This window comes from Nyctereutes procyonoides, unplaced genomic scaffold (assembly GCF_905146905.1).
Source record: "Nyctereutes procyonoides isolate TBG_1078 unplaced genomic scaffold, NYPRO_anot_genome, whole genome shotgun sequence".
Lineage (NCBI taxonomy): Eukaryota > Metazoa > Chordata > Mammalia > Carnivora > Canidae > Nyctereutes > Nyctereutes procyonoides.
The window spans coordinates 22957060-22983395 of NW_026575135.1; the positions used below are offsets into that span (position 1 = coordinate 22957060).

General features: G+C 44.0%; 2 protein-coding genes across 2 annotated transcripts in view; both read left to right on the forward strand.

The window, feature by feature from the left end:
* The window catches only part of LOC129494569 (protein FAM205A-like), a 48168-nt gene extending 30017 nt beyond the window's left edge, over positions 1-18151 (forward strand). Inside the window, 3 exon segments of the mRNA XM_055301497.1 lie at positions 13164-13224; positions 14390-17967; positions 17970-18151. Coding sequence (XP_055157472.1) covers positions 13164-13224; positions 14390-17967; positions 17970-18151 — 3821 coding nt within the window.
* LOC129494788 (proteasome subunit alpha type-1-like) lies at positions 3341-5118 on the forward strand. The gene has a single exon (XM_055301878.1). It carries the CDS (start codon positions 3987-3989, stop codon positions 4686-4688), a length of 702 nt encoding a protein of 233 aa, XP_055157853.1. The 5' UTR covers positions 3341-3986; the 3' UTR covers positions 4689-5118.
* Positions 18152-26336: the final 8185 nt, after the last annotated feature.

The window sequence follows — 26336 nt, forward strand, 5'->3', positions numbered from 1 at the left end:
TGATACTGTGTTCTTCTTAGTGCATTATATCAGGGGGCATATGATTTTATTTGTCCCAATACTGATAATGATTGGTTTGGTTAAGGTGGTGCCTTAACTAGTGAGAACATACTCTGAATCTATGAAAATATTCTTTTCTTCCTCAAACTTTCACATACTAGTTGTGGCAATCATTATAGACTTTCTAACATTATCATTCCTTCTATATTTATAAGTTGACAATCTTCTGTAAGGAACTTTCCTCCCTCTCATATTTATATCAGTAAGAACTAATTCTTATTTCATTCAATATGTTATAATTTATTATTACCACTATTTTGATGCTCAAATTGTCCCACAATTGTCCAGTGGCAGCCTCTTTAAGTTGGCCGCTGTGCCCTTGTGATATGTCTTCATGATTCTTTGAGCACTTCTATGCTCAACTTATCCACATGAAGATGCTCAGGGCTAATCTTGTAACTTCTGTACCTCAGCTTCACATTTAGAGAATATTGAGGTTTGTTCTGGCATACAGTTAATTTACTAGCAGATCAATAACTCTTTTTTTCAAAAGCTGTTCTAACCTTTGTTAGGATGGGACTAGAGTGGCCCTTATCTAGGTCTAGAGTAGTCCTATCCTACAGAGTGGCCTTTCTGGAAGGACAATTGAGTGTCTATGATGTTCAGTGAGTTCTCTCCATCTTGGTCCACTGGACTCCTATGTCTAACACAACTGTGAAACCTCCTGAAATTCAATTCAGCTCACAGCTCTCTAGCAGCTGTCCTTAACTAGATTGTACAGAATCTTGTTCTGTACATGTGCAAATTATCATTCAACCAGAAACTTAAAGGGCACATTGTACATCTTCCCAGTTCTCCTTTTCTGCACAGCTACAGAAAAGCTCAAAAGCCAGAAATGGGGCACCCTGGGTGGGTCAGTGGATTAGCGCCACCTTCGGCCCAAGGCCTGATCCTGGAGACCCTGGATCGAGTCCCATGTTAGGCTCCCTGCATGGAGCCTGCTTCTCCCTCTGCCTGTGTCTCTGCCTCTCTCGCTCTCTCTCTCTGTCTCTCATGAATAAATCAATAAAATCTTAAAAAAAAAAAAAGCCAGAAATGCTTAGCTCTACTTCCAGAGCATAGCAATACAACTGTGCTCTGTTTGGGTCTCACCTTTCTCTACAATAGTCCACAGGGTACCTCCAGACAGAAAGCTGGGGCAATTTTGAAGCTTTACTCGTGTGTTTCTCCTGTCTAAAAGATCAAAGTCCACTGTGCCTACTGTCCACACAACTTGTGCATGTATTTGGTCTCATTTTGTACTTCCTTACAACTGGAGGCAAAATGTAGTTCGGTTACTCCATCATTATCTGAAGCGGATTCAACAACAATTCTTTATAAAAATTGTATATAAAATAGAATCCTTAACATGATTATACACTCACATTCTCAACACACACGCATACACACACGCAATTTTTTTAATTTTTAAAGTTTTTATTTAAATTCTAGTTAGTAAATATACAGTGTAATATTAGTTTCAGGTGTACAATTTAGTGATTCAGCACTTACATACAACACCTAGTGCTCACCACAAGCACACTCCTTATTCCCCATCATCTTTTTAACTCATCTTCTCATCCACCTCCCCTCTAGTAACCATCTGTTTGATGTCTGTAGTTAAGAATCTGTTTCTTGGTTTGCCTCTCACTCCTTTTTCCCCTATTATGTTTGTTTTGTTTCTTAAGTTCCATGTATCAGTGAAATCATATGGTATTTGTCTTTCTCTGACTGACTAATTTTGCATAGGATAATACCCTCTAGCTCCATCAATGTCACTGTAGTTGGCAAGATTTCATTCCTTTCTTATGTCTGAGTAATATTAAATATTGTATGCATAGTATCTATAAAGAAAAAGATATACATATATATCACATCTTCTTTAACAATCTTTAAAAATCTTCTTGCAAAAATCATCAACATTTACCTTCTCATTAAAGTAGGAGCAGGTCGGGACACCTGGATGGCTCAGCAGTTGAGCATCTGCCTTCAGCTCAGGGCGTGATCCCACAGTTCTAGGATCCAGTCCTGCATGGGGCTCCCCACAGGGAGCCTGCTTCTCCCTCTGCCTATGTCTCTGCCTCTCTCTCTCTCTCTCTCTGTCTCTCATGAATAACTAGATAAAATATTTTTTAAAAAAAATAAAGTAGGAGGAGGACAACTCTGAGCAAGCCAACATAATTAGACAAGGAAAAAAGAGGAATAAAAATTAGACTGAAAGATATACAAATTGTGTTCAGATAACAGAAGCCAAAGGAAATAAACTGAAATTTTTAATCCTGTTTATGAAGTTAGTAAATAGAACTGAATAGCACTTATTTCTAATAGCAAAAATAAAATAAAACATAGGAATAAGCCCTAATTAAAATAAAGCAAGAACCATAGAAAGAAAACTTTACAACTCTGTCGAGACTCTCACTTTTGGTCAGGATGGAGTAACAGGGCCCACATTTACCCTACTATCTATAGCAACTACAGAACTAGACAAAATATACAATAACTCTTAAGACATTAGACATCAAGCAACAAATGATAGAGATCACTGAGAGACAGGAAATCAATGAGGTGAGCTCTACAGTTGTGTCAGCTTATGGCCTGGACAAAGTTCCCAGGTTGTGGTATAGTAAGGAGGAACCCAAGTAGAACTTGACAGTCTATGAGTTGAGGAGATGGAGGTGGGAGTTAGAGATGGCCATGGCATCGTATCTGAAAAGAAAGTGCTGGACAGAGAGAGAACTCTTAAGATCTGAAGAAGGTCTCCCTCAAGTGTTCACAAGGGACTAGTCAGTATATGCATGTAAGAAAAGTACCTGAGATAGGACTTTTTAAAAATTCTTAAGATATAAAAGCATAATACCCAGAGATCACACAGAGGTAGAAAAAGTATTTATTCCAACAGAGAGTAGAAAACATCAAAATAAATGGGACATTGGATGGAGTATAAACAAGGCCTTGACTCAACAGTAGGTAAAAATTAATCTTGGACTAAACGTTGGTAGGATCTGCCTAATAAAGTTTATAAGGAACACCTGAAAGCATCAAACTGTTCCAAGTAACTTAATGAATTACAAAACAAAGCTCAACAATATTTGTAGAAAAAAGAGGTGGACTAGGAAGCTCCAAGTCCTCACTCTCCCATGGAAACATTTAAAAAAATCCAGAAACTAACAACTATAATAACCTTATATGAGCCATGGAAAGTAGTCAAAGGTCTATAGCGACCAGGCAAATGTACAATTAAAAAATACATATTAAAAACAGTAGGAAATTTTATTTCGTGTTTACTTGCCTTTGCTCCACCCCTTCCCCAGTGTGGTGAGGTTTTGGTCTAGACAGAGTGGCAGCCCAATTCCCAATTCCCTTCCGTAAACCAAACAAGCAGAACAGACCATATTTGAACATTTGAACCTATGTGGGGGCTGCCTGAAGGACTGATCTATCCCCCCTTATTTGGAGTTCATGCAGCAAGAAGAGGTAGCTGCTACTCATGAAAGCTGCAAGGGGACTACCAACTCATGAGCAAAAGATTTTGAGTAGGACATATAATAGACCATAAAAAGCCCAAAGGAGACGCTGAGCGAGATTCTTTGAAAGACTTGGACATTCAGAAGCAGCCACATATTTAAGGGAATTGAAAAGGCCATGATCAGTCCTGGCCAAGACAGACTTCTGAAAAGAAATGAAAAGACCTTAAATTTTTATATTTTGCTTATCCCTAGGCTCTGAGCCCCTCTAGCTTAGAAAATTAGAAAAGGACTGCCCCAGAATAGAGCCAGTCTGCAAAGACTGAGACAGGTGACTGTTTTCACAAGTGCCCAATCTTTAAAAAAAAAAAAATTACAGGCCGGAGGCCACAGCGGGGACCCAGAACCAGGTTTCGCAACCAGTATGACAATGACGTCACTGTTTGGAGCCCTCAGGGCAGGATTCATCAAATTGAATATGCAATGGAAGCTGTCAAACAAGGTTCAGCCACAGTTGGTCTGAAATCAAAAACCCATGCAGTGTTGGTTGCATTGAAGAGAGCACAGTCAGAGCTTGCAGCTCATCAGAAGAAAAGTCTTCATGTTGATAACCATATTGGTATCTCAATTGTGGGACTTACTGCTGATGCTAGACTGTTATGTAATTTTATGCGCCAGGATTGTTTGGATTCCAGATTTGTATTTGACAGACCTCTTCCTGTGTCTCGTCTTGTATCTCTAATTGGAAGCAAGACCCAGATACCAACACAAAGGTATGGCCAGAGACCCTATGGTGTTGGACTGCTTATTGCTGGTAATGATGATATGGGCCCTCACATTTTCCAAACCGGTCCATCTGCCAACTATTTTGACTGTAGAGCCATGTCCATTGGAGCCCGTTCTCAATCAGCTCGTACTTACTTGGAGAGACATATGTCTGGGTTTATGGAGTGCAGTTTGAATGAACTGGTTAAACATGGTCTGCCTGCCTTACGAGAGACACTTCCTGCAGAACAGGACCTAACTACAAAGAATGTTTCCATTGGAATTGTTGGTAAAGACTTGGAGTTTACGATTTATGATGATGATGATGTATCTCCATTCCTGGAAGGTCTTGAAGAAAGACCACAGAGAAAGGCACAGCCTACTCAACCTGCTGATGAACCTGCAGAAAAGGCTGATTAACCAATGGAGCAATAAGTCACAAACCAGTCTATATGTGTATTATCAAATATGTAAGAATGCAGGAGCCCTTACTGATGACAGTAATCTATACTTTGAACCAAAAGATGCAGCGTGGTCTTCTGGTATGTTTTAGGAATCGGTCCAGATGTGTTTTTCCCAAGTAACTTGTCTGAACCATATAATGGTGTGCATTTTTCTTTGAAAGGGTCTATATAATCATTTTCTAGAAAGTATAGTTATCTGTACTAATGTTTTTACATGAAGAACATAGTGTCTTTGTGGTTTTAAAGAAAACTGTGAAATAAAATTGTTTCACCTGCCTGTGGAAAAAAAATTACAAGGATTAAAAAGAAAAAGAGAGTATAGTTCACGTAAAGGGGAAAAATAAACTGGTCAAAACTGTCCCTAGATGAACACGAGCATTAGACTTACTAGACAAAGATTTTAAAAACAACCATCTTATATATCCTAAAGGAAGTCCCAATAGTTCATTTTTGCTTTTGTTTCTTTTGCCTTCGTGGATGTATCTTTTTTTTTTATAAATTAATTTTTATTGGTGTTCAATTTAGCAACATACAGAATAACACCCAGTGCTCATCCCGTCAAGTGTCCCCCTCCGTGCCCGTCACCCATTCACCCCCACCCCCGCCCTCCTCCCCTTCCACCACCCCTAGTTCATTTCCCAGAGTTAGAAGTCTTTATGTTCTGTGTCCCTTTCTGATATCTCCCACACATTTCTTCTCCCTTCCCTTATATTCCCCTTCCCTATTATTCATATTCCCCAAATGAATGAGAACATACACTGTTTGTCCTTCTCCGATTGACTTACTTCACTCAGCATAATACCCTCCAGTTCCATCCACGTTGAAGAAAATGGTGGGTATTTGTCGTTTCTAATGGCTGAGTAATATTCCATTGTATACATAAACCACATCTTCTTTATCCATTCATCTTTCGATGGGCACCGAGGCTCCTTCCACAGTTTGGCTATTGTGGACATGGCTGCTAGAAACATCGGGGTGCAGGTGTCCCGGCGTTTCATTGCATCTGAATCTTTGGGGTAAATCCCTAACAGTGCAATTGCTGGGTCGTAGGGCAGGTCTATTTTTAATTCTTTGAGGAACCTCCACACAGTTTTCCAGAGTGGCTGCACCAGTTCACATTCCCACCAACAGTGTAAGAGGGTTCCCTTTTCTCCGCATCCTCTCCAACATTTGTTGTTTCCTGCCTTATTAATTTTCCCCATTCTCACTGGTGTGAGGTGGTATCTCATTGTGGTTTTGATTTGTATTTCCCTGATGGCAAGTGATGCAGAGCATTTTCTCATGTGCATGTTGGCCATGTCTATGTCTTCCTCTGTGAGATTTCTCTTTATGTCTTTTGCCCATTTCATGATTGGATTGTTTGTTTCTTTGGTGTTGAGTTTAATAAGTTCTTTATAGATTTTGGAAACTAGCCCTTTATCTGATATGTTATTTGCAAATATCTTCTCCCATTCTGTAGGTTGTCTTTGAGTTTTGTTGACTGTATCCTTTGCTGTGCAAAAGCTTCTTATCTTGATGAAGTCCCAATAGTTCATTTTTGCTTTTGTTTCTTTTGTTTTCGTGGATGTATCTTGCAAGAAGTTACTGTGGCCAAGTTCAAAAAGGGTGTTGCCTGTGTTCTCCTCTAGGATTTTGATGGAGTCTTGTCTCACATTTAAATCTTTCATCCATTTTGAGTTTATCTTTGTGTATGGTGCAAGAGAGTGGTCTAGTTTCATTCTTCTGCATGTGGATGACCAATTTTCCCAGCACCATTTATTGAAGAGACTGTCTTTCTTCCAGTGGATCGTCTTTCCTCCTCTGTCGAATATTAGTTGACCATAAAGTTCAGGGTCCATTTCTGGGTTCTCTATTCTGTTCCATTGGTCTATGTGTCTGTTTTTGTGCCAGTACCACACTGTCTTGATGAACACAGCTTTGTAGTACAACCTGAAATCTGGCATTGTGATGCCCCCAGCTATGGTTTTCTTTTTTAAAATTCCCCTGGCTATTCGGGGTCTTTTCTGATTCCACACAAATCTTAAAATAATTTGTTCTAAGTCTCTGAAGAAAGTCCATGGTATTTTGATAGGGATTGCATTGAACGTGTAAATTGCCCTGGGTAACATTGACATTTTCACAATATTAATTCTGCCAATCCATGAGCATGGAATATTTTTCCATCTCTTTGTGTCTTCCTCAATTTCTTTCAGAAGTGTTCTATAGTTTTTAGGGTATAGATCCTTTACCTCTTTGGTTAGGTTTATTCCTAGGTATCTTATGCTTTTGGGTGCAACTGCACATGGGATTGACTCCTTAATTTCTCTTTCATCAGTCTCATTGTTAGTGTATAGAAATGACACTGACTTCTGGGCATTGATTTTGTATCCTGCCACACTGCCAAATGGCTGTATGAGTTCTAGCAATCTTGGGGTGGAGTCTTTTGGGTTTTCTATATAGAGTATCATGTCATCAGCGAAGAGGGAGAGTTTGACTTCTTCTTTGCCAATTTTAAGAAGCTTTTGCACAGCAAAGGATACAGTCAACAAAACTAAAAGACAACCTACAGAATGGGAGAAGATATTTGCAAATGACATATCAGATAAAGGGCTAGTTTCCCAGATTTATAAAGAACTTATTAAACTCAGCAGCAAAGAAACAAACAATCCAATCATGAAATGGGCAAAAGACATGAACAGAAATCTCACAGAGGAAGACATAGACATGGCCAACAAGCACATGAGAAAATGCTCTGCATCACTTGCCATCAGGGAAATACAAATCAAAACCACAATGAGATACCACCTCACACCAGTGAGAATGGGGAAAATTAACAAGGCACGAAACCACAAGTGTTGGAGAGGATGTGGAGAAAGGGGAACCCTCTTGCACTGTTGGTGGGAATGTGAACTGGTGCAGCCACTCTGGAAAACTGTGTGGAGGTTCCTCAAAGAGTGAAAAATAGATCTGCCCTACGACCCAGCAATTGCACTACTGGGGATTTACCCCAAAGATACAGATGCAATGAAACGCTGGGACACCTGCACCCTGATGTTTATAGCAGCAATGTCCACAATAGACCAACTGTGGAAGGAGCCTCGGTGTCCATCGAAAGACGAATGGATAAAGAAGATGTGGTTTATGTATACAATGGAACATTACTCAGCCATTAGAAACGACAAATACCCACCATTTGCTTCGACGTGGATGGAACTGGAGCGTATTATGCTGAGTGAAATAAGTCAATCGGAGAAGGACAAAAATTATATGATCTCATTCAGTTGGGGAATATAAAAAATAGTGAAAGGGAATGAAGGGGAAAGGAGAAAAAATAAGTGGGAAATATCAAAAAGGGAGACAGAACATCAAAGACTCCTAACTCTGGGAAATGAACTAGGGGTGGTGGAAGAGGAGGTGGGCGGGGGGTGAGGGTGACTGGGTGGCAGGCACTGAGGTGGGCACTTGATGGGATGAGCACTTGGTGTTATTCTGTATGTTGACAAATTGAACACCAATAAAAAATAAATTTATTTTAGAAAATAAAGTAAATAAATAAAAATTATATAAGCTAAAGGAAAACATAGATGAAGAACTAAAGGCAATCATAAAGGAACAAAATGTGGGGCAGTTGGCTGGCTCAGTCAGAACGTGCAACCCTTGATCTCAGGGTTGTGAGTTCAAGCCCCATGTTGCGTGTAGAGATTACTTAAATAAATAAAACTTAATAAAAAAGAACAAAATATCAACAAAGACATCCAATCTTTTAAAGAAGTAGGCTCCACACCCAGCGTGATACCCAATGCAGGGCTTGAACTCACAATCATGAGATAGAGACCTGAGCTAAGATAAAGAGTTCAGTGGTTAACTGACTGAGCCACCCAGGTGCCCTAAATGATAGAAAGTATTAAAAAAAAAAAAAAAAACACCAAAAAAACTAACAATCCTGAATCTGAAAAAAATATAATAAGTAAAAGGAAAGGTTCACTAGAGGAATTCAATGGCAGATTTGTATAGACAGAAGAAAGAATCAGCAGATGTAAAAACAGGACTTTTGAAATTTACAAGTCTGAGGAGCAGAAAGAAAAAAGAATGGTTTCCCCCTAAGATCAGTAACAAGGCAAAGATGTCTGCTTTCACCACTTCTATTCAACATGATGCTGAATGTTTTAATCAGTGCAATAGGGTAAAAAAAGAGAAACAAAAGGGTTTCAAATTGGAAAAGGAGGTGAAAATTGTCAGACATTATCCTCATTTTGGAAATACTAAAGAATTTACTTCAAAAAAGCTATTACAACTAATTGTGAATTTAACAAGATTGCAGGATATGATACAACAAATTCTATTTCTACATATTAACAATAGAAACTAGAAGTTAAAATTAAAAAGCAATATCACTTATAATAGCATCGTAAGGGACACCTGGGTGGCTGAGCGGTTGAGTGCCTGCCTTCAGCCCAGGGCGTGATCCTGGAGTCCTAGGGTCAGGTCCCACGTCAGACTCCTGCAGGGAGCCCACTTCTCTCTCTCTGCCTATATCTCTGCCCTCCCCCCCCCTCTGTCTCTCATGAATGAAAAAAAATCTTTTTTAAAAAATAGTATCATAAAATGTTAAATAGGGGTAAATTCACAAAATATGTGTAAGACTTGTACAAAAAAAATTACTGAGACAAATTAAAGATACCCTAAATAAAGGGAGGGATATTCCATATCCATGGATCAAAAAGCTTAATATTGTTAAAATGTCAATTCATTCACAGAAATTTTTCCTACCTATATACTCATACATGTGTACCATAGACTTATAATATAAGGTTGTGTCAGCATTTTATTCACAGCAAAAGACTATAAACAACTAAATATCTGTTAATAAAGAATTAAAGAGGAATTGTGTTATATCAAGGAAGACATTACAGCCGTTAACTTAATGGTACATACAAGATATATGTGTATTATTAAATGAAATAAAAGGGAAACTGTCATATTCCATTTGTGAAGAAAAGCATAATTCATTTCTTTTTGGCTATGCTAGACTCATTTGGAAAGATACACAGAAATCTGATAGGAATAAATGACTCGAGAGAGGAAAGCTGGGAAATGAGAGACAAGGGTGAGCATACATATTTCCTACATACCTTATTCTGCCCATTGAATGTTGTACAGTGTCTATGTATGCCTACTTTATAAAACACAGTTTCAAATATTAAAATCAGTTAAATGCACTGGCCCTTCATCAAGAGACCTCATCCCAATCTTCTGCCACAAGTCCCCTCTAATCCACTTATCTCCACCTCTGCTAGAGATAGACTACATTTCTCACTGCCAAATGCACTCTGTGGCCCATTGCTCTGTGTTCTAGTTTCGTTCTTAAGTTTCTCTCCCATCTGGAACATGCTCCTTCCCCCACAGCCTACACTTTTAGACCCAACCTCTATGTCACTCTACCCGGGAGCCCTCTCTGACCATCCTGATCCTTACTATGGTTTCTCTCCTCCGAAATGTGAGATTTATAACCTGGACATTGCAAATGATATGAAATTCTATTTATTCTAGATTATTGGCCCCTGCTTTGTGTGAATTAGTCTTATCTTGGTAACCAGATAGTTAAGTGCCTCAAGAGCAGGAAGGCAACATAACTCAAATGTCTTTGTACCCTTGACACTTCCAAGCTTAGGATAAGCACAGACTGAGGGCTCACCATGCCAGCCGGGTGGAGGACTGGATGCTGGAGAAGTTACCAAAATAGCCTCCTCAGAGACTTTGAGCACAAAGATATTTTTGGCTGTGAGATTGCTGTCAGCAGGGTAAGACTCTCAGGGAAATTCAGAAGTTCAGTGTTGGAGAAATATGACAATAACCACAGAGGTCAATCAGGTAACAAATGCATAAATAAATGGGCAGAGAATAGAAGTGTTGGGCCCAGGAATGAATTAGAAAACAGATGGCTTGCTGAAAGGTTTCAAAAATCCAAGTTAGGAATGCCTGGGTGCTCAGTGGTTGAGCGCCTGCCTTCGGCTCAGGGTGTGATCCCAGAGTCCTGGGACTGAGTCCCACATCAGGCTCTCCATCCCTCTGTCTGTGTCTCTGCCTCTCTCTGTGTGTCTCTCATGAATAAATAAATAAAATCTTAAAAGAAATACAAGTTAAAAACAAACAAACAAACAAAAACAAAAACCCTCCTTCAGGCAAACAGCATGTATCCAGAGTAGATCAGTTGATACTCTACTCAAACCATGATCACCAACTAGCTTATGACCTTAAGTTGGAAGTGGCCACTAATGCCTGCCTCTATGAAGGTGTCCTATACACAAACAGACAGAATTCTATAACATGGTAAAAAAAAAAATCTCTAGAAAACCAACTTTTAAGGAGCTCAATAAAAGAAGGCAGTGTCTACATCTCCTCCCACCTATCCGTAAGCTTGAGGCCACACAGACCAAGAGGCATTTCTCCCTGCTTCCCACAATGGCATTTAAATGTCACCTTGCTCTTTTCCTCCTATATAAGCCATGGACCCCTTCATATACTTCTGATTCTCCATCACCCAATGCCTGTAATATCATAGCTCTCCATTCTCAAGCCATAACCAGACTCTGGCCTCCCTAAGCTCATGTGTGCTTCACAGATATAGCTCCTGTACAGGTGGAGGAGTTAGTAGAGAGTCCTCTGTCCCAACCACTCTTCCACAAAAGGTGTCCTATGTCCCTAAACATTCAGTTTTCTGCGGACAGGTGACCAGATAGTTGTAAAGGAGAGAGCCAAGACATCAGGCTGGTGTAGGATATGTACAGTAAAGACAAAGTGGAGGCATAGACACCGCCTATAAGTAGACACTTTTAGTCTCAGGCTCTGTAACCCTTACAGACAACCAGGCACCTTCACCTATAGACTTAATCACCACATAAGCTTCCCTAGGACAGATAAAAGTCTGACACAACACCTGCCTTGTGAAACAGAAGGGCTTTGTGATGCAGTCTAATGGCCTGGTTCCATCATCTATGAGGTGGAGATGATAAGGCATAACATTGAGAATCATTAGGCATCAGGACCCTGAATGCCTAGATAGAGGGATGGTTAGTATCTTCATGTTAATGAGGTTTACACCATGTTGAGCCATACTTTTGTTCTGTGGGATTTCAAGTATCCCTTATATACCTATGGCTTCATCTTTATTATTCTTCTAATTATCTGGCGAGTAACAAAGAGTTACCATGGATTAAGGTTGGAACCTCAAAGGATGTGCTGCCAGGTAGGGAAACTTTATGACCATGAATTAATTAATTAAGCCTCAGATAAGAAGCTTTTAAGATCTCAGAGTCTCTCCTTTTACCACCCACGCCCCCTAAATTTTATGCCATGCAATCAGTAACTCTTATATGGTACATCTCAGAGACTCCTAAGAATTTCTTTCTAGGCCATCTTACAGTGTATTCTAGTTGGAAAATAAAGAACCTTTCGATCTGGTTGGAGTTGAGACCTAGATGAAATGGAATCTACATCCTGGATCTCAGAGTACCTCCCAATTAGCAGGATTCTTCTGGTTGGTGGTTGCTATAGGCATTTGTTAATAGAAATCCTTTAGCTATTACACCCACACACCCTTTAATCTGTTGCACTCTTTCTCTTGCTTCATCATAAACCTCATGCATAACTTCTCTTGGGAAATAAATGAGAATATGGAAGAGCCTTGAAATAAATCAAACACAAGCAGAGAAGGGAAATGTTGAGGTGAAAAGAGATGGATATGGAAAGCAAAGTTAGGAAAGTAAGTAAAATATAGACACAGATATATAGAAAGGGATTGGGAAATATATCAGCTTTGTCTGGTTTTAAACATTAAAAAAAGGTGTCCCAACATTATACTCTAACATTTTGTCTTTAAGCGTCACCGAAAAGTCAGGATAAGAGATGCAGCATCAAGAGGTACGGTCTCACTCTCTTCTGACTCGCCTCACTATGGGCAAGTTTCCCCTGATTCCTATCCCACTACGAGCCCTGGAGCCAGTAACCAGGCGCTCTAACCACTGAAGGCTCCAATTGCCTCAGCTGACAATTTCTCCCAGAACACTTTCTTGGGTGGGAAATCAGAGCCTGGGAATGTTCCAAAAATCTCTACATTACACCTGCCTTTGAGAATGAAGAATACAGAAGGAGGACAGAAGCCCTTAGCTGTGTCATTTACTAGTTTTACCACCCTGTGGAAATGACTTCATCTTTCAGTCTGTGATCCATGAAATGGGCATCTCATGATCCTGCCTCACTCGCAGTGTGGCTGTGATGATCAAATGAAATGAGGTCTAGGACAGCATGTTGTAGTGGGTTAAGCTGTATGCATATGTGCTTTAGAGCATTGACTGTTGGGGTTTTCAGCCTCCTCTTCCTCAAAGGCCTTTAGCTTCCTATAGGATGTCCCTGCATCCTCTCATTCTTTGTTAACACTCTGCTGGTTTTTCAGCTAGGAGATTTTGTCAGGAAGAAGCTGATAAGCCATGGGAGCTGCTCTCTGTCATGAGAAGGTGATCACTTGCTCTTTGCATCCTCCAAATCCCCAGCCTGGCCTAGGACGATTTCTCTGGTTGGCCTGTGGCAGGGACCAGGAGAGGGAAAACGTCCCGGAGGGAGTCAGACAGTGGATGCTGAGCACTGGTTGAGAGAGTTGCCAGGGCAGAGGAGGATCAGGTGTCTCAGGACAGGGAGTCTCCCAGTTTTGCTCTAGGCTAGGTTCACAGTGGTCCTGAAAGTCAGGATTTTGCTAGTATGTAATTCATTGAAGACTCTACATAAGTTTGCACTCAGCCACAAGATAGGTTATCCAGTCAAGAGAATAGATAAATGCATACATAAACAAATCACCATTGTCATATTCCTGTTGCAACCATTCAAGGGCAGACCCGTAGAACCTGCTGACATTAATTCCATGGTTTTGTCTTCAGGGAGGCCAATTCCTGGGACAGCCCTCAGAAAGGAGTCTGTCATTTTATCCTCTTCCTAAAATCTCTAAGGAAGGGAACTGGCTCTCAACAGACTATGTACAGGATCTGGGACACCCCATAGTCCCCACAATGCAGAGTTCCCACAAAGACCATATTTTCCACAGCTTAGAAATACTGAATGCCAGGCTGTGGCCTTCTTAGCTCCAGAAGAGACTGACTGCGGGTTCCCCCTGTAATATTCCTGGTGCTGCCCCTCAGCCAACCATTGGCTCCCCACCACTGCCTGGTTCCCTTCTCCTGGTGTAGCTTCACAACACAGACCAACAGAGAATGCACCCCACGTCCCAGTGTCTCTCATGGCCCTGTGTTTCCATGCGTTGTCTGAGACCTTGCCCAACAAGCTCCAGACCCTCAGTCCAACCCAGCCCAACATAACTTGCCAATGGCATTTTCCTAGGAGGAAAAGGAGATGGGTAAATGCCCTGGGGTTCCAGAACTAGGGGAAGGTGGGCCAAATCTCCAGGCCACACATATTCAAAGAGGCAGGTGTTGGGGTGCTTGGGTGGCTCCGTGAGTTAAGTGTCTGACTCTTGATCTGAGCTCAGGTCTTGATCTCAGGGTTGTGAGTTTAAGCTCCACATTGGGCTCTACGCTAGGCATGGAGACGACTTAAAAAAGCAAAACCAAAGAAAAAAACAGAGAAGCAGGTGTCACTCCATCAGTAACCGTTGCCATCTTCCCTTCCTAGCCAGGACTGGCTTCCTCAGGAAGGAAGTGTGCGGCGGCTCCTGTGTGCAGATACCTGCTGCCAAATCTGCAATGCCATGGCTCTGGAGATTCAGCAGTTGCTGGTAGGTGAGAACACCCTGATCTCTTCCCCTTCATCAGGACCATTGCAGGGCTCCTCTTGCTTAGAGATTTTGTCCATGTCTACTGTGTCTTTTGAACAGAGTCTGCAGCAACGTTCCCTACACTGCAAAGCACTTTCATTTCGAAATGCAACGCCTCCAATGTTAGAATTAATGGATCAGAAATGCTTAACACAATCAGCTGTCCAGTCAACTGATGCAGTCAGGATCCATGATTGCTGGGCTGAACACCTCCAGCTGGGGCAGGGATTTCAAATTCCGGAGGTGACTTGTGTCCCAGAGACTATGTCTTGTTTAAGACTTGAAGAGCCTCAGGTTCCAGTAAACCAGCAGCAGATGATACAGAGCACTCCCGGCCTTGTCTGTGGAAACCAAGGGCATTGGCCCTTGAATTCCCAGGTCTCTCTGCAGACCCTAAACCGAGAAATCACTACACTGACCCACCCTATGGCCTGGCATATGGTTACTGTCCTCCCTGCCCACCTGCCATTCCTCAGTCCTGAAGTCTTAAGGCTTCTTGAAGTACATGTGAAAAAATGGATGCATTTCCAGAGGTGGGGGCTACCCAGACGTGTGGAGGAGTCCCTGCGGCAGCTTATGCCAAACCCACCTTTGTTTTGCCAAGCTATCAATAACCAACCAGTTTCTTTCATCCAGAAGAATACTTCTAAGTTCTCTATCGAAACACTTGGGCCCTATTCCTGCGAGAACTGGGCTTCATGTATGGCTAACCAGCCTACCCAGGCCTTCTGGGTTTCTGAGTGGTCCATCATGGGCCCAGAACAAAGACACCACCAGCAGCAAATCCCAAACCATATGGCTCTGGCCTTGCCCTCTCCAGCCCTTAAAGACTCAAGTGGCCTCTATGCACTTCCTGGGTACCAGAATCATGATTCAGTGGGCCATCTGCAGCAGAAATACATCCAGTTATTCTGTGGACTCCCATCTCTGCACAGTGAGTCCCTGGTTAACACCTTCTTAGGCTCTCAAAACTTCTCCATGAATGGGAGCGTGTCCAAGCATCCCTTGAAGGACCCTTTTCTCAAGGACCTCTCCAACCTCCCTCTACTGCCTAAAACTCCACCCCAGTCAGATGCATCTTCTTCCCCATCTTCCCAAAACTGGGTCATTCCATCTGACAAGCAACAACCTCAAAACAGTGTCCCACTTCTGACGCTGGCTGAGTGTAATGCCTTGGAATGGCACCTGCTGCAGAGGCAGCTCCAGCTTCGATGGGGCTTGTCAGCTGTTTTTCAGAGACCTCAGAATACCCAGAACCCCATGCAGTATAGGCCCTATGGCAGGGCCCAGTCTCCTGAGAAAACTTCTTGGCCAGTGAAGCCCAACACAGTCCTCACTAGGGAACTAGTTTTTTTCCCGGAGCATGGCCGGAGACTGCTGGAATTCCATCTCCAGCGGCAGTTGATTCACCATCGCTGGGGCCTGCCCCAGAAGATCCAGGAGTCCATCCAACTACTCCTGTCCTCCACTGATCAGTCAACTCTGTCCTGGAGCAGCACAGCCTTAGCCAATGTGCATGCTCCCCAACCTACGGCCCTAGAGGCCACTGGGGCCGGTGACCCATTCTCTCCAATCACAGACCAAGTACCAGTCCCCATGCCACACTTGTTTGACCAGGCTAAGGCAATATTGCAGAGCCACATCAACTCCAAATGTGGGCAGATTCACCAGGGCAAGGTCCCTGCTTGTGTATGTAGCTCTTGGCAGTGCATAATTCCTGGGGGCCTGCAAGTGGCTCCCTTCACCTGCATCCCAGAAAGCAAGCCCTTGGACCTACAGGCTGCAACTGACCCTGCCCTACAACAGAAAGCTGGGGCCTGGATACCAACGGCCCTTGATCAACAGCAAAAAGCCCCACCAGATGCTGTCACTGAACACACTAAGCTGCCCCAAGCCCTGTCCGAGGGAGCCATTGAGAAACTGGAGACGACTCTGAGGCACAAGTACCTTGCCTTCTTGTCAGGGCTGCCTGCTCTTTATTATGTGGCTCTCTCTAGGGCCATGGCACCGGCAATCTCTACCCAAGCTGTAATCACAGGAACGGTGCCTGGACCTGGCGAATTCCCTACCGAACCTCTGACTCAGATGATCTCATCTGAAGAGCAGTGCCTGAGTCCTGGGCCATGCTTTCAAGATGCCAACAAGACTTGTGCAGACGCTGCAGAGGAGCTCCAGGTGGAAGAACAGGTGGAACAAATGATCGAGGCGATGCCTCTAGAAAGCCAGGCAGAGGCCTCTGAGCTCTACACACTCAAAAAACCCATCTTAGCCAAACTAAATTTCCATCTAAGAAAGAAGATCCTAGAGATACAACTGGGAATTCCCATAAAGGCAAGGGAGTCCAGAGAACAAACTGGGGCAACCCCAGACAACACATCCACACAGGAGTCTCTCAGGAGTCTAAACAATCAAGGAAAAACACTGCTCCAGGATCTCCCCATCCCACCAGATGCTCCTCGTGCCCCAGATCCAGAATGGCTCCACCTGAAAGAACAGCTGGCCATTGAGTTAAAGGCAGTGCAGCAGAACCAGAAGCAGCCTAGTTCAAGAGCAGTACCTCATGGCTCTGCCCACTGGGCCTCCAAGATCTCACCGCCCAGCGGAGACATGAAGGAGGCCCAGGTGCTCTGTGTTCACCTGGAAGCCACTGCGAACAGCCCCAGCCTGGAGGAGCCCTGGAGCCCTGAGCCCCAAAGCCCTGGCAAGAGCAAGGACTCAGCCCAGGTCCCCATGCTGGCAGAAAAGAGAGAGGACCCAGGGAAACCCAAATTGGCAGGAGACCATGGGGAAGGGGATGCAGGGTTTGCATGCTCCTTTACAAGAGAAATAAGCGACCCCGATAAAGCCCAGAGGCCAAAAGGGATACTTCTGAATAGGGCACCCCGCAGCCCCCAGCAACACAGCAATAGCTTTCAACTTGCTGCTCCCTTTGAAGACAATACCCAGCATCACCCTCAGATTAAGCTTCCAGAGCCATCTCCAGGAATCCCTGGGGTGAAAGTATCTGAGAAGAATGACCTGCACGACAGTCAAACCAAGCTCAGTGTCATCCTCAAGCCAGCAAGGATTCCTAAGAATGCCCAGCCTATGGTGCCCCAGGCACCACAGGGCCAGCCTTTCCTGGGCCAACTCATTCAGGCTAGGCCTTTGCAGGGCCAAACTTTGAAAGGTCAGGTTTTGCAGGGACAGGAGATGCCAGTCCATACTCACAAGAGGCCCAGCCTTCCAGAAGCAGGCTTGAGAAGTAGGATGAAATCCTTCCTGTACTGTTTTAACTCCAAGATGAAAGGCAAAGGGCATAAGGAATCCATGTTCTCTAGAGCTGGGAAGGTGGCCAACCCCAGAAAAGAAAATGTACAAAAGATCCTGGCTCCTGCCAAAAGTCCGGTGGGGCAAAACAACACTCAGAAGACAAGAGGGGACTCCAAGGCCCAATCTTCCCCACCGAGAAGCAGGTGTGCCTGGGCTTCTTGGATGGACCCCATTCCCCAGACAGTAAGCTCCGGCACCGCTCCCATTCTCACCAAGTCCATTCTACCTCAGTCCTGGACCACCCTCGCCACTGCCCTAGGCACTGTCCTCGAATGGCTTGTGTCACCCAATCAGGGAATGCACCCTAGATCTCACCTCTCACCTTAGAGGGAAACCTTGGTCTGCTCAAGAAGACTCCATACAATTAAAAGTTTTGTAGGCTCCCCAACATCTGTGTCCCTTGAAGAGGGCTGCTACTGTCATTTTCATTAATGTACAGGTGGGGCAGAGTGCCACCCAAAATACATGAATGTCTCTAAGCAAAGAACTGTCTCTCTCCTCCTTCTCTCCACTGTGGTGTGTTAGGGAAGGCATGAAGGGAAGCTAAAATGTCCTTCCCAACTAGAGAAGGAGCTTTAACCCACACTTAAGCTGGGTCAGCCTTCCACACAACTCCTCCCAGCCTACCCTGGACTGTGGATAACGGGGCTTGAGCAGAAAAGGAAGGTAAGCTACGTAAAGGTCAGGCTTGAATTCTATCATGGCTTTCCACTGGTGTCCTTGGGCCCATTGGAGCAATGTGGACCTGAGGAGGATAGTAGTGACAAGAAGGAATGGCCAGGAATCCCACAGGCAGAAATCACTGATGACTCCTGTAAAGGCCCACAGTCTGCAGGGGAGGGTTTTAGAGGAGTGCCACAGTGCTCCAACTTTGAGGAGGTACTTTGTGTTTATCAAAAGCAGGTAGCTAATATGACAGGATATTAAAAGCAAATGATAGAATCTCCCCTCCTCTGCTGGCAAGATCTTTCTGGAGAACTCATCTGCGAGGCTGATGTAACTCTCTTGCCCATAGCTCGCCTCCACTGCCTGCCAGCTGCATGGAATGAGTGACTTTGGAATGGAGATCACAGTAGGCCATGAAGAGGGGCTTGTCCCCCACTCCCAGGGGCTGGCAGGGAGAGAATCAGGGAGTGGGAGCATGTAGATGGACGTCTGAGTACCTGGGACAGAGACTGACATGTTCCTGACCAGGGTAAGATAAGGGAACAAAACCAATTTACTTTGCATTCAAAAGAGTCTGGAGCCAGGAAGTCAACCCAAGGTTCAAGTGCTTTGGGGGAAAGTAGGTGAGTAAATCTGAGTTTCAATCTGTTTGTCCTTAGTGTACTTAAGAGCAGCTGTCTAAGTTTTGAAACTGCTGGGAAAGAACCACAAACACAAGTGGTTTTCTAAAGACATTCAATCTTGTCTTTTCTAAAGACATCCCATCTTGTCAAGCACTGCCAGCAGCTTGTACACAGCCTTACTGCTATGTCTCATTTCTATACCACCTATAACTGCAATCCTTCTCCACTTTCTCCTTTTACCAGTCTTCCCTTCCTGAACATACGTACACATGATTATGTGACTGTATATGTTTATTTTTATGTGTTCATGCACATTGTACGCTGTTGAATTCAGCTGTATCCTCTCCCAGGATCTGCCCAGTGTCTTCTCCTCAGAGGATGACTCTTGTCCTTTCCCCAGCCAAAGATAGCACCGATTAGTCTGCCTCCTCCTGTCCACGGTGCCTGTCATCATTCCCCCTTTCTGCAGTATGTCCCCGTGCATTTCAGAAAGCATCAGAACCACTTACTGGTTTTTTTGTTTTTGTTTTTGTTTTTTTTTAGAAGCACTTTTACTGTTAAAGCAGACAAACAAAAGCAGTTAGGAAAACTTTTCTAAAGTGTTCTGTTCCATTAAACAGTCACAGAAGGTGGCCAGGGATCCAGAATTTAGCCACACATGAGACTCTAAACCAGATTAGCTGCTCAGCACTGAATAGGGACTGTGGCCCCTTTGGTTTTTCTGGACTATCCAATAATTGGCTATTTCATAGTAATATGTGTTTATCATTAAGGGAAAGATAATGTGAAATTCTATGAACTATGCCAGAACTACCAAGAACTACCCAAGAGGAAGACTGAGAGGCAAGCTGATCTCACCATATCTTGTCTATATACTCCCTTACATATAGGCTAAATGAAGTTCCTCCTACAGACCTGTTTTACGAACCCTCCAATAACTTGCCATACTAAGTCAATACTAGAGCTCTTTCCCACTTCCTCTTCAGTCAACCTGCACTCCCACCCTCAACTCCAACACCACCAGCAGCCTCTGTAGCCATTGCCACAAAGTGGATCGCTCTTTTTTTTTTTTCGAAGTGGATCTCTTAACGGTGGCCATCAGATTAATATTCCCTGACCTCCCAAAGAAGTGTGAATGGACCTGTCCTAATTCTCCATTAACTGAGTTGGGGCAGGCAATGGTGCCCGTGGAAGGAGGACTGGAATCCTGGCCCTTAAGGAGGCTACAACAGAACAGCATAGCTGAAGGTTGTGCTTATTCCACTCTATATAAGGTTATGTATGAATAAAAAAATTGGGTCTCCTTCAGAAGGAAACTTCTGACTGAAATTTCAGACCAGAGAATGATTTCAGAGAAAGATCATAAACATGAATAAAGGGCGGCAAAACTACAACACAAGGAAAACATTAACGAAATCCTCAAGCATGTGTTTTTACCATTTTCAAGCCAAATGTGTGACCCTTAGAAAGGATGCAGATTTTAAGGCCTAAGTCACAAGAATGGAATGTGAAAAAAAAAATCAGAGTTAGAATCCTAACTCTGACATTTGACAAGTTACTTAACATTTCCGAGCCCCAGCTTATCTGGGAAAGGGGGAGAACTGTATACCCATACCCAAACCTCAATTGCTGTTAATATACTGATGATTCCCAAAGTCACTTTGTTGCTCTAGTCTTTCTTCTGAGCTTCAACTGTATAGCCAATAGATAGAAGGAAGCTCCATCTTGCTCCAAAGAGAATGCAAAAATTCAAAGTTTCCAAACACCTTCTGCCCCGTCAAACTCCTTTCTAATGCCAGGGAATATCACTACACATCCACTTTTTTGCTCAAACCATACATCAAGTCAGTCATTGGTTCTAATTTTTATATTTCTCATGTTGCCCCTTTCCTCTATGTTTACTAACTCTGCTTATGATTTAGTTTCTCACCCTTTCTCTCCTAAAAAATTACAATAGAATCTCATATCCCCAGGGCTTGGGATAGTGGTTGGTGCATGACAATACTTAATAGACTTGAATCCAAACCTGGACTGAGGAAGCAGATAAATTATTACATCAATGTGATGAGCACTATGGTGTGTGAGGTCCTGCCATAGGAGGAAGTACTCAGCTGATGAAAAGGACTCGAGGGTCACATAAAAAGGTCACAATAAAAATGACCTTGAGAGGCATCTTGCATTTGACAATTAAAATATTTGTGTACTTGATATGTGTCAGGAACTATGCCAGACAAAACAATCACCAAAGATAGGATTTACCTCCATAGAGATCATTACCGAGTAGGCTTGTGTGTCCAAACTATCTAATCAGGGGATCCCTGGATGGCTCAGCGATTTAGCGCCTGCCTTCAGCCCAGGGCAGGATCCTGGAGTTCCAGGATCCAGTCCCACGTCAGAATCCCTATATGGAGCCTGCTTCTCCCTCTGCCTGTGTTTCTGCCTTCTCTGTGTGTCTCTCATGAGTAAATAAATCTTGAAAAAAATTTGTCTATACAATTTATACAGGGCTACCTGGATGGCTTAGTCAGTTAAGCATCTTCCTTCAGCTCAGGTCATGGTGCCAAGGTCCTGGGATCCAGTCCTGAGTTAGGCTTTTTGCTTTTCCCTCTTCCTCTGTCCCTCCCCTCAACTTGTGCTCTCTCATAAATAAATAAATAAACAAATAAATAAATAAATAAATCTTTTTTAAAAACCCAAACATATACACATGGTTGTCCAATATTCATCTCAAAAGTGAAATCCTAATTCCCTGCCCCCTTAACACCACCCAATCACACATACCAGACCTATTCCAATTGCAGTGTTTCCCACATCAGTTAATGGCACTTCCTCTTGTCCGTTCAGTCTGAAACCATTGGTGTCATTTTGATGTTTCATCGCTAACAGTCCATATCCAGTCATCAGAAAAAGGTGTTTCCTCTGCTGATTATGTGTATGACAATGCTCTCAGATGATTAGAATGGCAGGAGAGATTTCAGGGAAGTTCTAGATGTGTGGAGCCTAGTGCATGAGGCTAGAGACAAAGAGGACAGGTATAGCATCTTAGTGTTCAAAGACTAGATATGTTTAAAGGGTAGGAGGAGAGAACTGGCAGGCAGGAAAAAAGGTTGCCCTGAGTAGATGGGATGCACCTCTGTTTTGGATACCTCACATTTCTCAGAAGGTGAAACCTCTGCATTCCCACATTCTGACCTACCACACAGGAGCCAAGAGCTAGAGGAAGTGTAAGAAATGCTGCAGTCTCCCTATGATACAGTATGAAGGACTGTGGGATGACTCCACTTCATTGATTCCTAAAGAAATTCAACATCCATCAAACCAAGAGGCGATGGCAGGCCTTTCTTCCACGATAGGACCCTAGCACTTAGCACAACATGTCTACTGCTAGCAGGATGGGAAAAAAGCCAGGATGGGAAGAAACATGAATGTGTCCCTGCTCTAAATGATGACTCTGTGCCTAAGAGATGGGGGACCAGCCCCGTTGTGGCTCCCAAGGTGAGAAGATATAAGGCCCAGGTCTGTTGAGCCAACAATCTCCAGGCGTTTTCCTAAAGCATCCCCAAAGACCAAAGGAGAACTTATGACAGGCACATCCTCCCTGCCTAGTGGAAGTTAGGCAGACAGCCACAGAACAAGGAGACATGAGGGAGGACTCGGCATGAAGAGAATGACCCAGAAAAGATCACAGCAGCATCATGTAGGAAGCCAAGGTTAATGTGCACACATCCTGACTTAGGTGGACCAGGTCCTTCCTATGGTCCCCTAACACTACTACCTGTCCCAGAGCAGTGTGAGTTCATAGTGCTGACCAAGGTCTTACAACAAAGGGTTGAGGGCATAAAGATGAGCTGGAACAAACACCTTCAGGATTCTCAGTTTTCAGCCAAGTCAAGAGCTGAGAGAAGACAGGGGTCAGAGCCTGTGACTCATGTAGGATGCTGTTGAGGGATGAAGCCTTGTTCATCCCATCTCATAACCCTAGCACAACCCCACCACCCTCCAGTTTTCCTAGGCTCAAGAGAGGTAAAAATCAGAATTTTTACAGAAACTCAAGCATTTACTACTCCAGAATTGGTGGTAGATGCTAGGAATATATCAGTGCTTGCTAGGGAACCCTGGAATTCACCTCTGGCGCTCTGAGGTAACGTGTCAGGGGAAAGGTTCTGACCTTCTGGACCCCTTCCCTTAATCTCTGCAGAGGGCACCTGAGAGTTCTATGGAGGGAATTTCAGGCAACTGACCACTGCAGTGCAGAAGAGTGGCTTCTCCACAAAATCACTTCTCCTGTCAAACATTGAGTCCTAGAGGATAGAGACCATGACTGCTTCATTTCCGTACCTGCTTACCACGGCCCATCCAGGGAAGGCAGTGAACTCAGAATGAGAACAGGAATAAACCCCACAGATGCTACTTCCTGCACCATGTGAGAGTGGGCTGGGCTTCTTCTCTTTCCCAGCCATCCAAAGCCTAATGTTCCACTGGGCTCAGAGGCCCATGGCAGAGGCCAGGGCTGTCATAGAATGAAGAACAAGAATGGTTGCTGTGTCTGATGCAGGGAGAGGAAAGAAGGGAAGACAGCCCGGACTTTAGGTGGGGTATGAGGAATGAACACAATGTAAGGTGCTGGGGGACACAGAGGACCAGATCCCTTTAGGTCTGGCTGGGCCTGCCACAGAGGACTGTTCATTCCTATCCCCAGAGACAGTGAGGCCAGGGCCCTGAATACTTGGTCTGGATGAGAGCATGGGGAGGGAAAGGGGGCCTGGGAGGGGCCAGAGGGAGATCTCCGTTTTCAGGAGGGGGGTGCTGCCAACTGTCCCCTTTTCCCGCCTCGAGGGTAGCTTCTCTGGGTCTGTGGCCAGGAAAGGAGCATACTGGGGGCTTTCCAGAGTGTATCACTCCCAAGGTCAAGCCTGCTACAGAGGCCACAGGGGCAGGACCTGGGCAGGCAGCTGGACCCGTGGGAATCCAGACAGCAGGACAGGAATGGAAGCCATTCCTTGCGGTAAATGATGCTGGCAGCTGGGGAGTGTCAGGGGTGAGGGGCAGGGTAAAGTAAGAGGCCAGAGCCGAATCCCACACATAGAGACACATGGACACAGATATCCAGCCACACAGATACACAAACACAAAGACACAAATTCAATGAGGCCACTCCAAAACTAATTCAGAATAGTGCCCAGAGACATGCCCAGGAAACACACCTGCATAGACTCAAGAACACCCTGAGTCAGACATGATGGAGCAGACACTGCCACAAGCACACAGGCAGACACAAACACAGGTTTCATCCTTGCAAACAGATACAGACCGACAAACACAAATGCGGTCCAAATTCATCCCCCAAAGTTGCTCTCCTCCATAAAGCCCCCTAGGCCACCTTAAACCAGGCTTATCTTTCTTTCCCTCCTCTAAACTCTGCTGAACATCAGAGACTCCTAACTCTGGGAAACGAACTAGGGGTGGTGGAAGGGGAGGTGGGAGGGGGGTGGGGATGACTGGGTGGCGGGCATTGAGGGGGGCACTGGATGGGATGAGCACTGGGTGTTATTCTATAGGTTGGCAATTGAACACCAATAAAAAATAAATTTATAAAAAAATGTTAAATAGAAAACAAAATAAAAATAAAATAAAAATAAAATAAACTCTGTTCTATAATTCCTGTCCCATGCTTGTGCTTTACTAAGGATAGTCCTGAACTCACATGCATACCCCTGGTCTCAATAACTTGGCCGTGGGCTTTCAAAGAAATGACAAGGTCAGCAAGTGAATCCACTGCCCTCTTCAGCAGCCCCATCCCTCACCTATACACCCATCTTCATCCCCAGGAGTGTCCTCAGTTTACGCAGGGTCCTGACCCCCAGCCTCAGCAGACACAGACTCTAAGGGAAGAATAAAGCAGACGGACACACCCTTTCAAGGGAATGCTGGTGGCAATTACCCCCAAAATCTATACTTTGCCTTAAGCTTACCACTGTCTACCTCCAATCTGTAACCACTATATCAATGCTATTCTAAGCACAATTACCTAAACCCTACATAGCTACACCTGTACCTGCGCTAGATGTACAAATATCACATAGTTATGACAATATGAGTCAACTGCACTCCAGGAACTCATAGTTCCTTCAGTAACACCTGCATAGTCATCAGGGCAGGATGTCTCTGTAGTGCTCAGTGTTCAACTAGGTACCCAGGCTGTTTGACTCTTGTTAAACAGAAAAGTGTGCAAGGGCCCAGCCCAGTCCTCTGGGACTAACCCAGCCTCTAAGCTGAAATTCCCGCTATACCCTTCCCTGGCTCCTTCCTGTCAAGCTGGGAGCATCTGTTGCCTTGGATCCCCCATCCAGGCAGAAGCAAATGTGCCTGGGACCTGGGGCTGAAGAGATTTGGAGATTTCCAACACTTGCAGCAACCATACCTAGGAGCTGCATCTCAGAGCCTGGCCTAGGTGCCTGTCCTAAAAATATAGTGGACGTACTGACACTGAGGGAGAGTAGGGTATATTAGCACACTTCTTCTCCCCCTCCTCCAGAATCTCAATCTGATGAAAGGGTATATGCACAAGGAACTCATCAGCAGAGGTAAAGCTGAAGCAAGTCATTATACCTCCCTCATCCCCTACCTCCTCACTTCTCAACACCAGGCACCAGGACCTTTAGTATAGGACTCCTCTGCACCTCGGTCATCCCAGGTTGTCAAACGCTGCTAGGCTCTGGCAGGAATTCACCAAGCCAAAATCTTCACCCAACAGATCACAACTCTTAGGTGGACACTCACAACTCAGGTATGTACCCACCACTCTTTGTGTCCCCTTCCCCAATGTCTATATTCAGTCTGGCCTGAGGACCAAGAGATGGGCTTGGTTCAGGGCTGCAAGCTCCAAAATATACACGAGGTGCTTCAGAAATCAATAAAATCAGTTTTAATCTCTAAAAAAATAAGTGACATCCATGACAGATGCATCAATGACAGATGCCTACTTACAGTAGGCTGTGTTACAGGAGAGGAATGCTAAGATTTGGGTCCACTCCTTTTAATATTTTTTTATTTTTTTTATTTTTTGGTCCACTCCTTTTATAGGAAGAAAAAGCAGTCTGATCTTTGTCCAGGGAGAGATGTTGCCTTCTTTCAAGGTGCTTATTGTAAATACAGCTTCAAGAAATGGCCTGGAAAATAGTGCCCTACATTCTTGACATACCCA

Excerpts from the sequence above, each read along its gene's own strand:
- LOC129494788 (XM_055301878.1), top strand. The coding sequence starts at position 3,987 with ATGGAAGCTGTCAAACAAGGTTCAGCCACAGTTGGTCTGAAATCAAAA.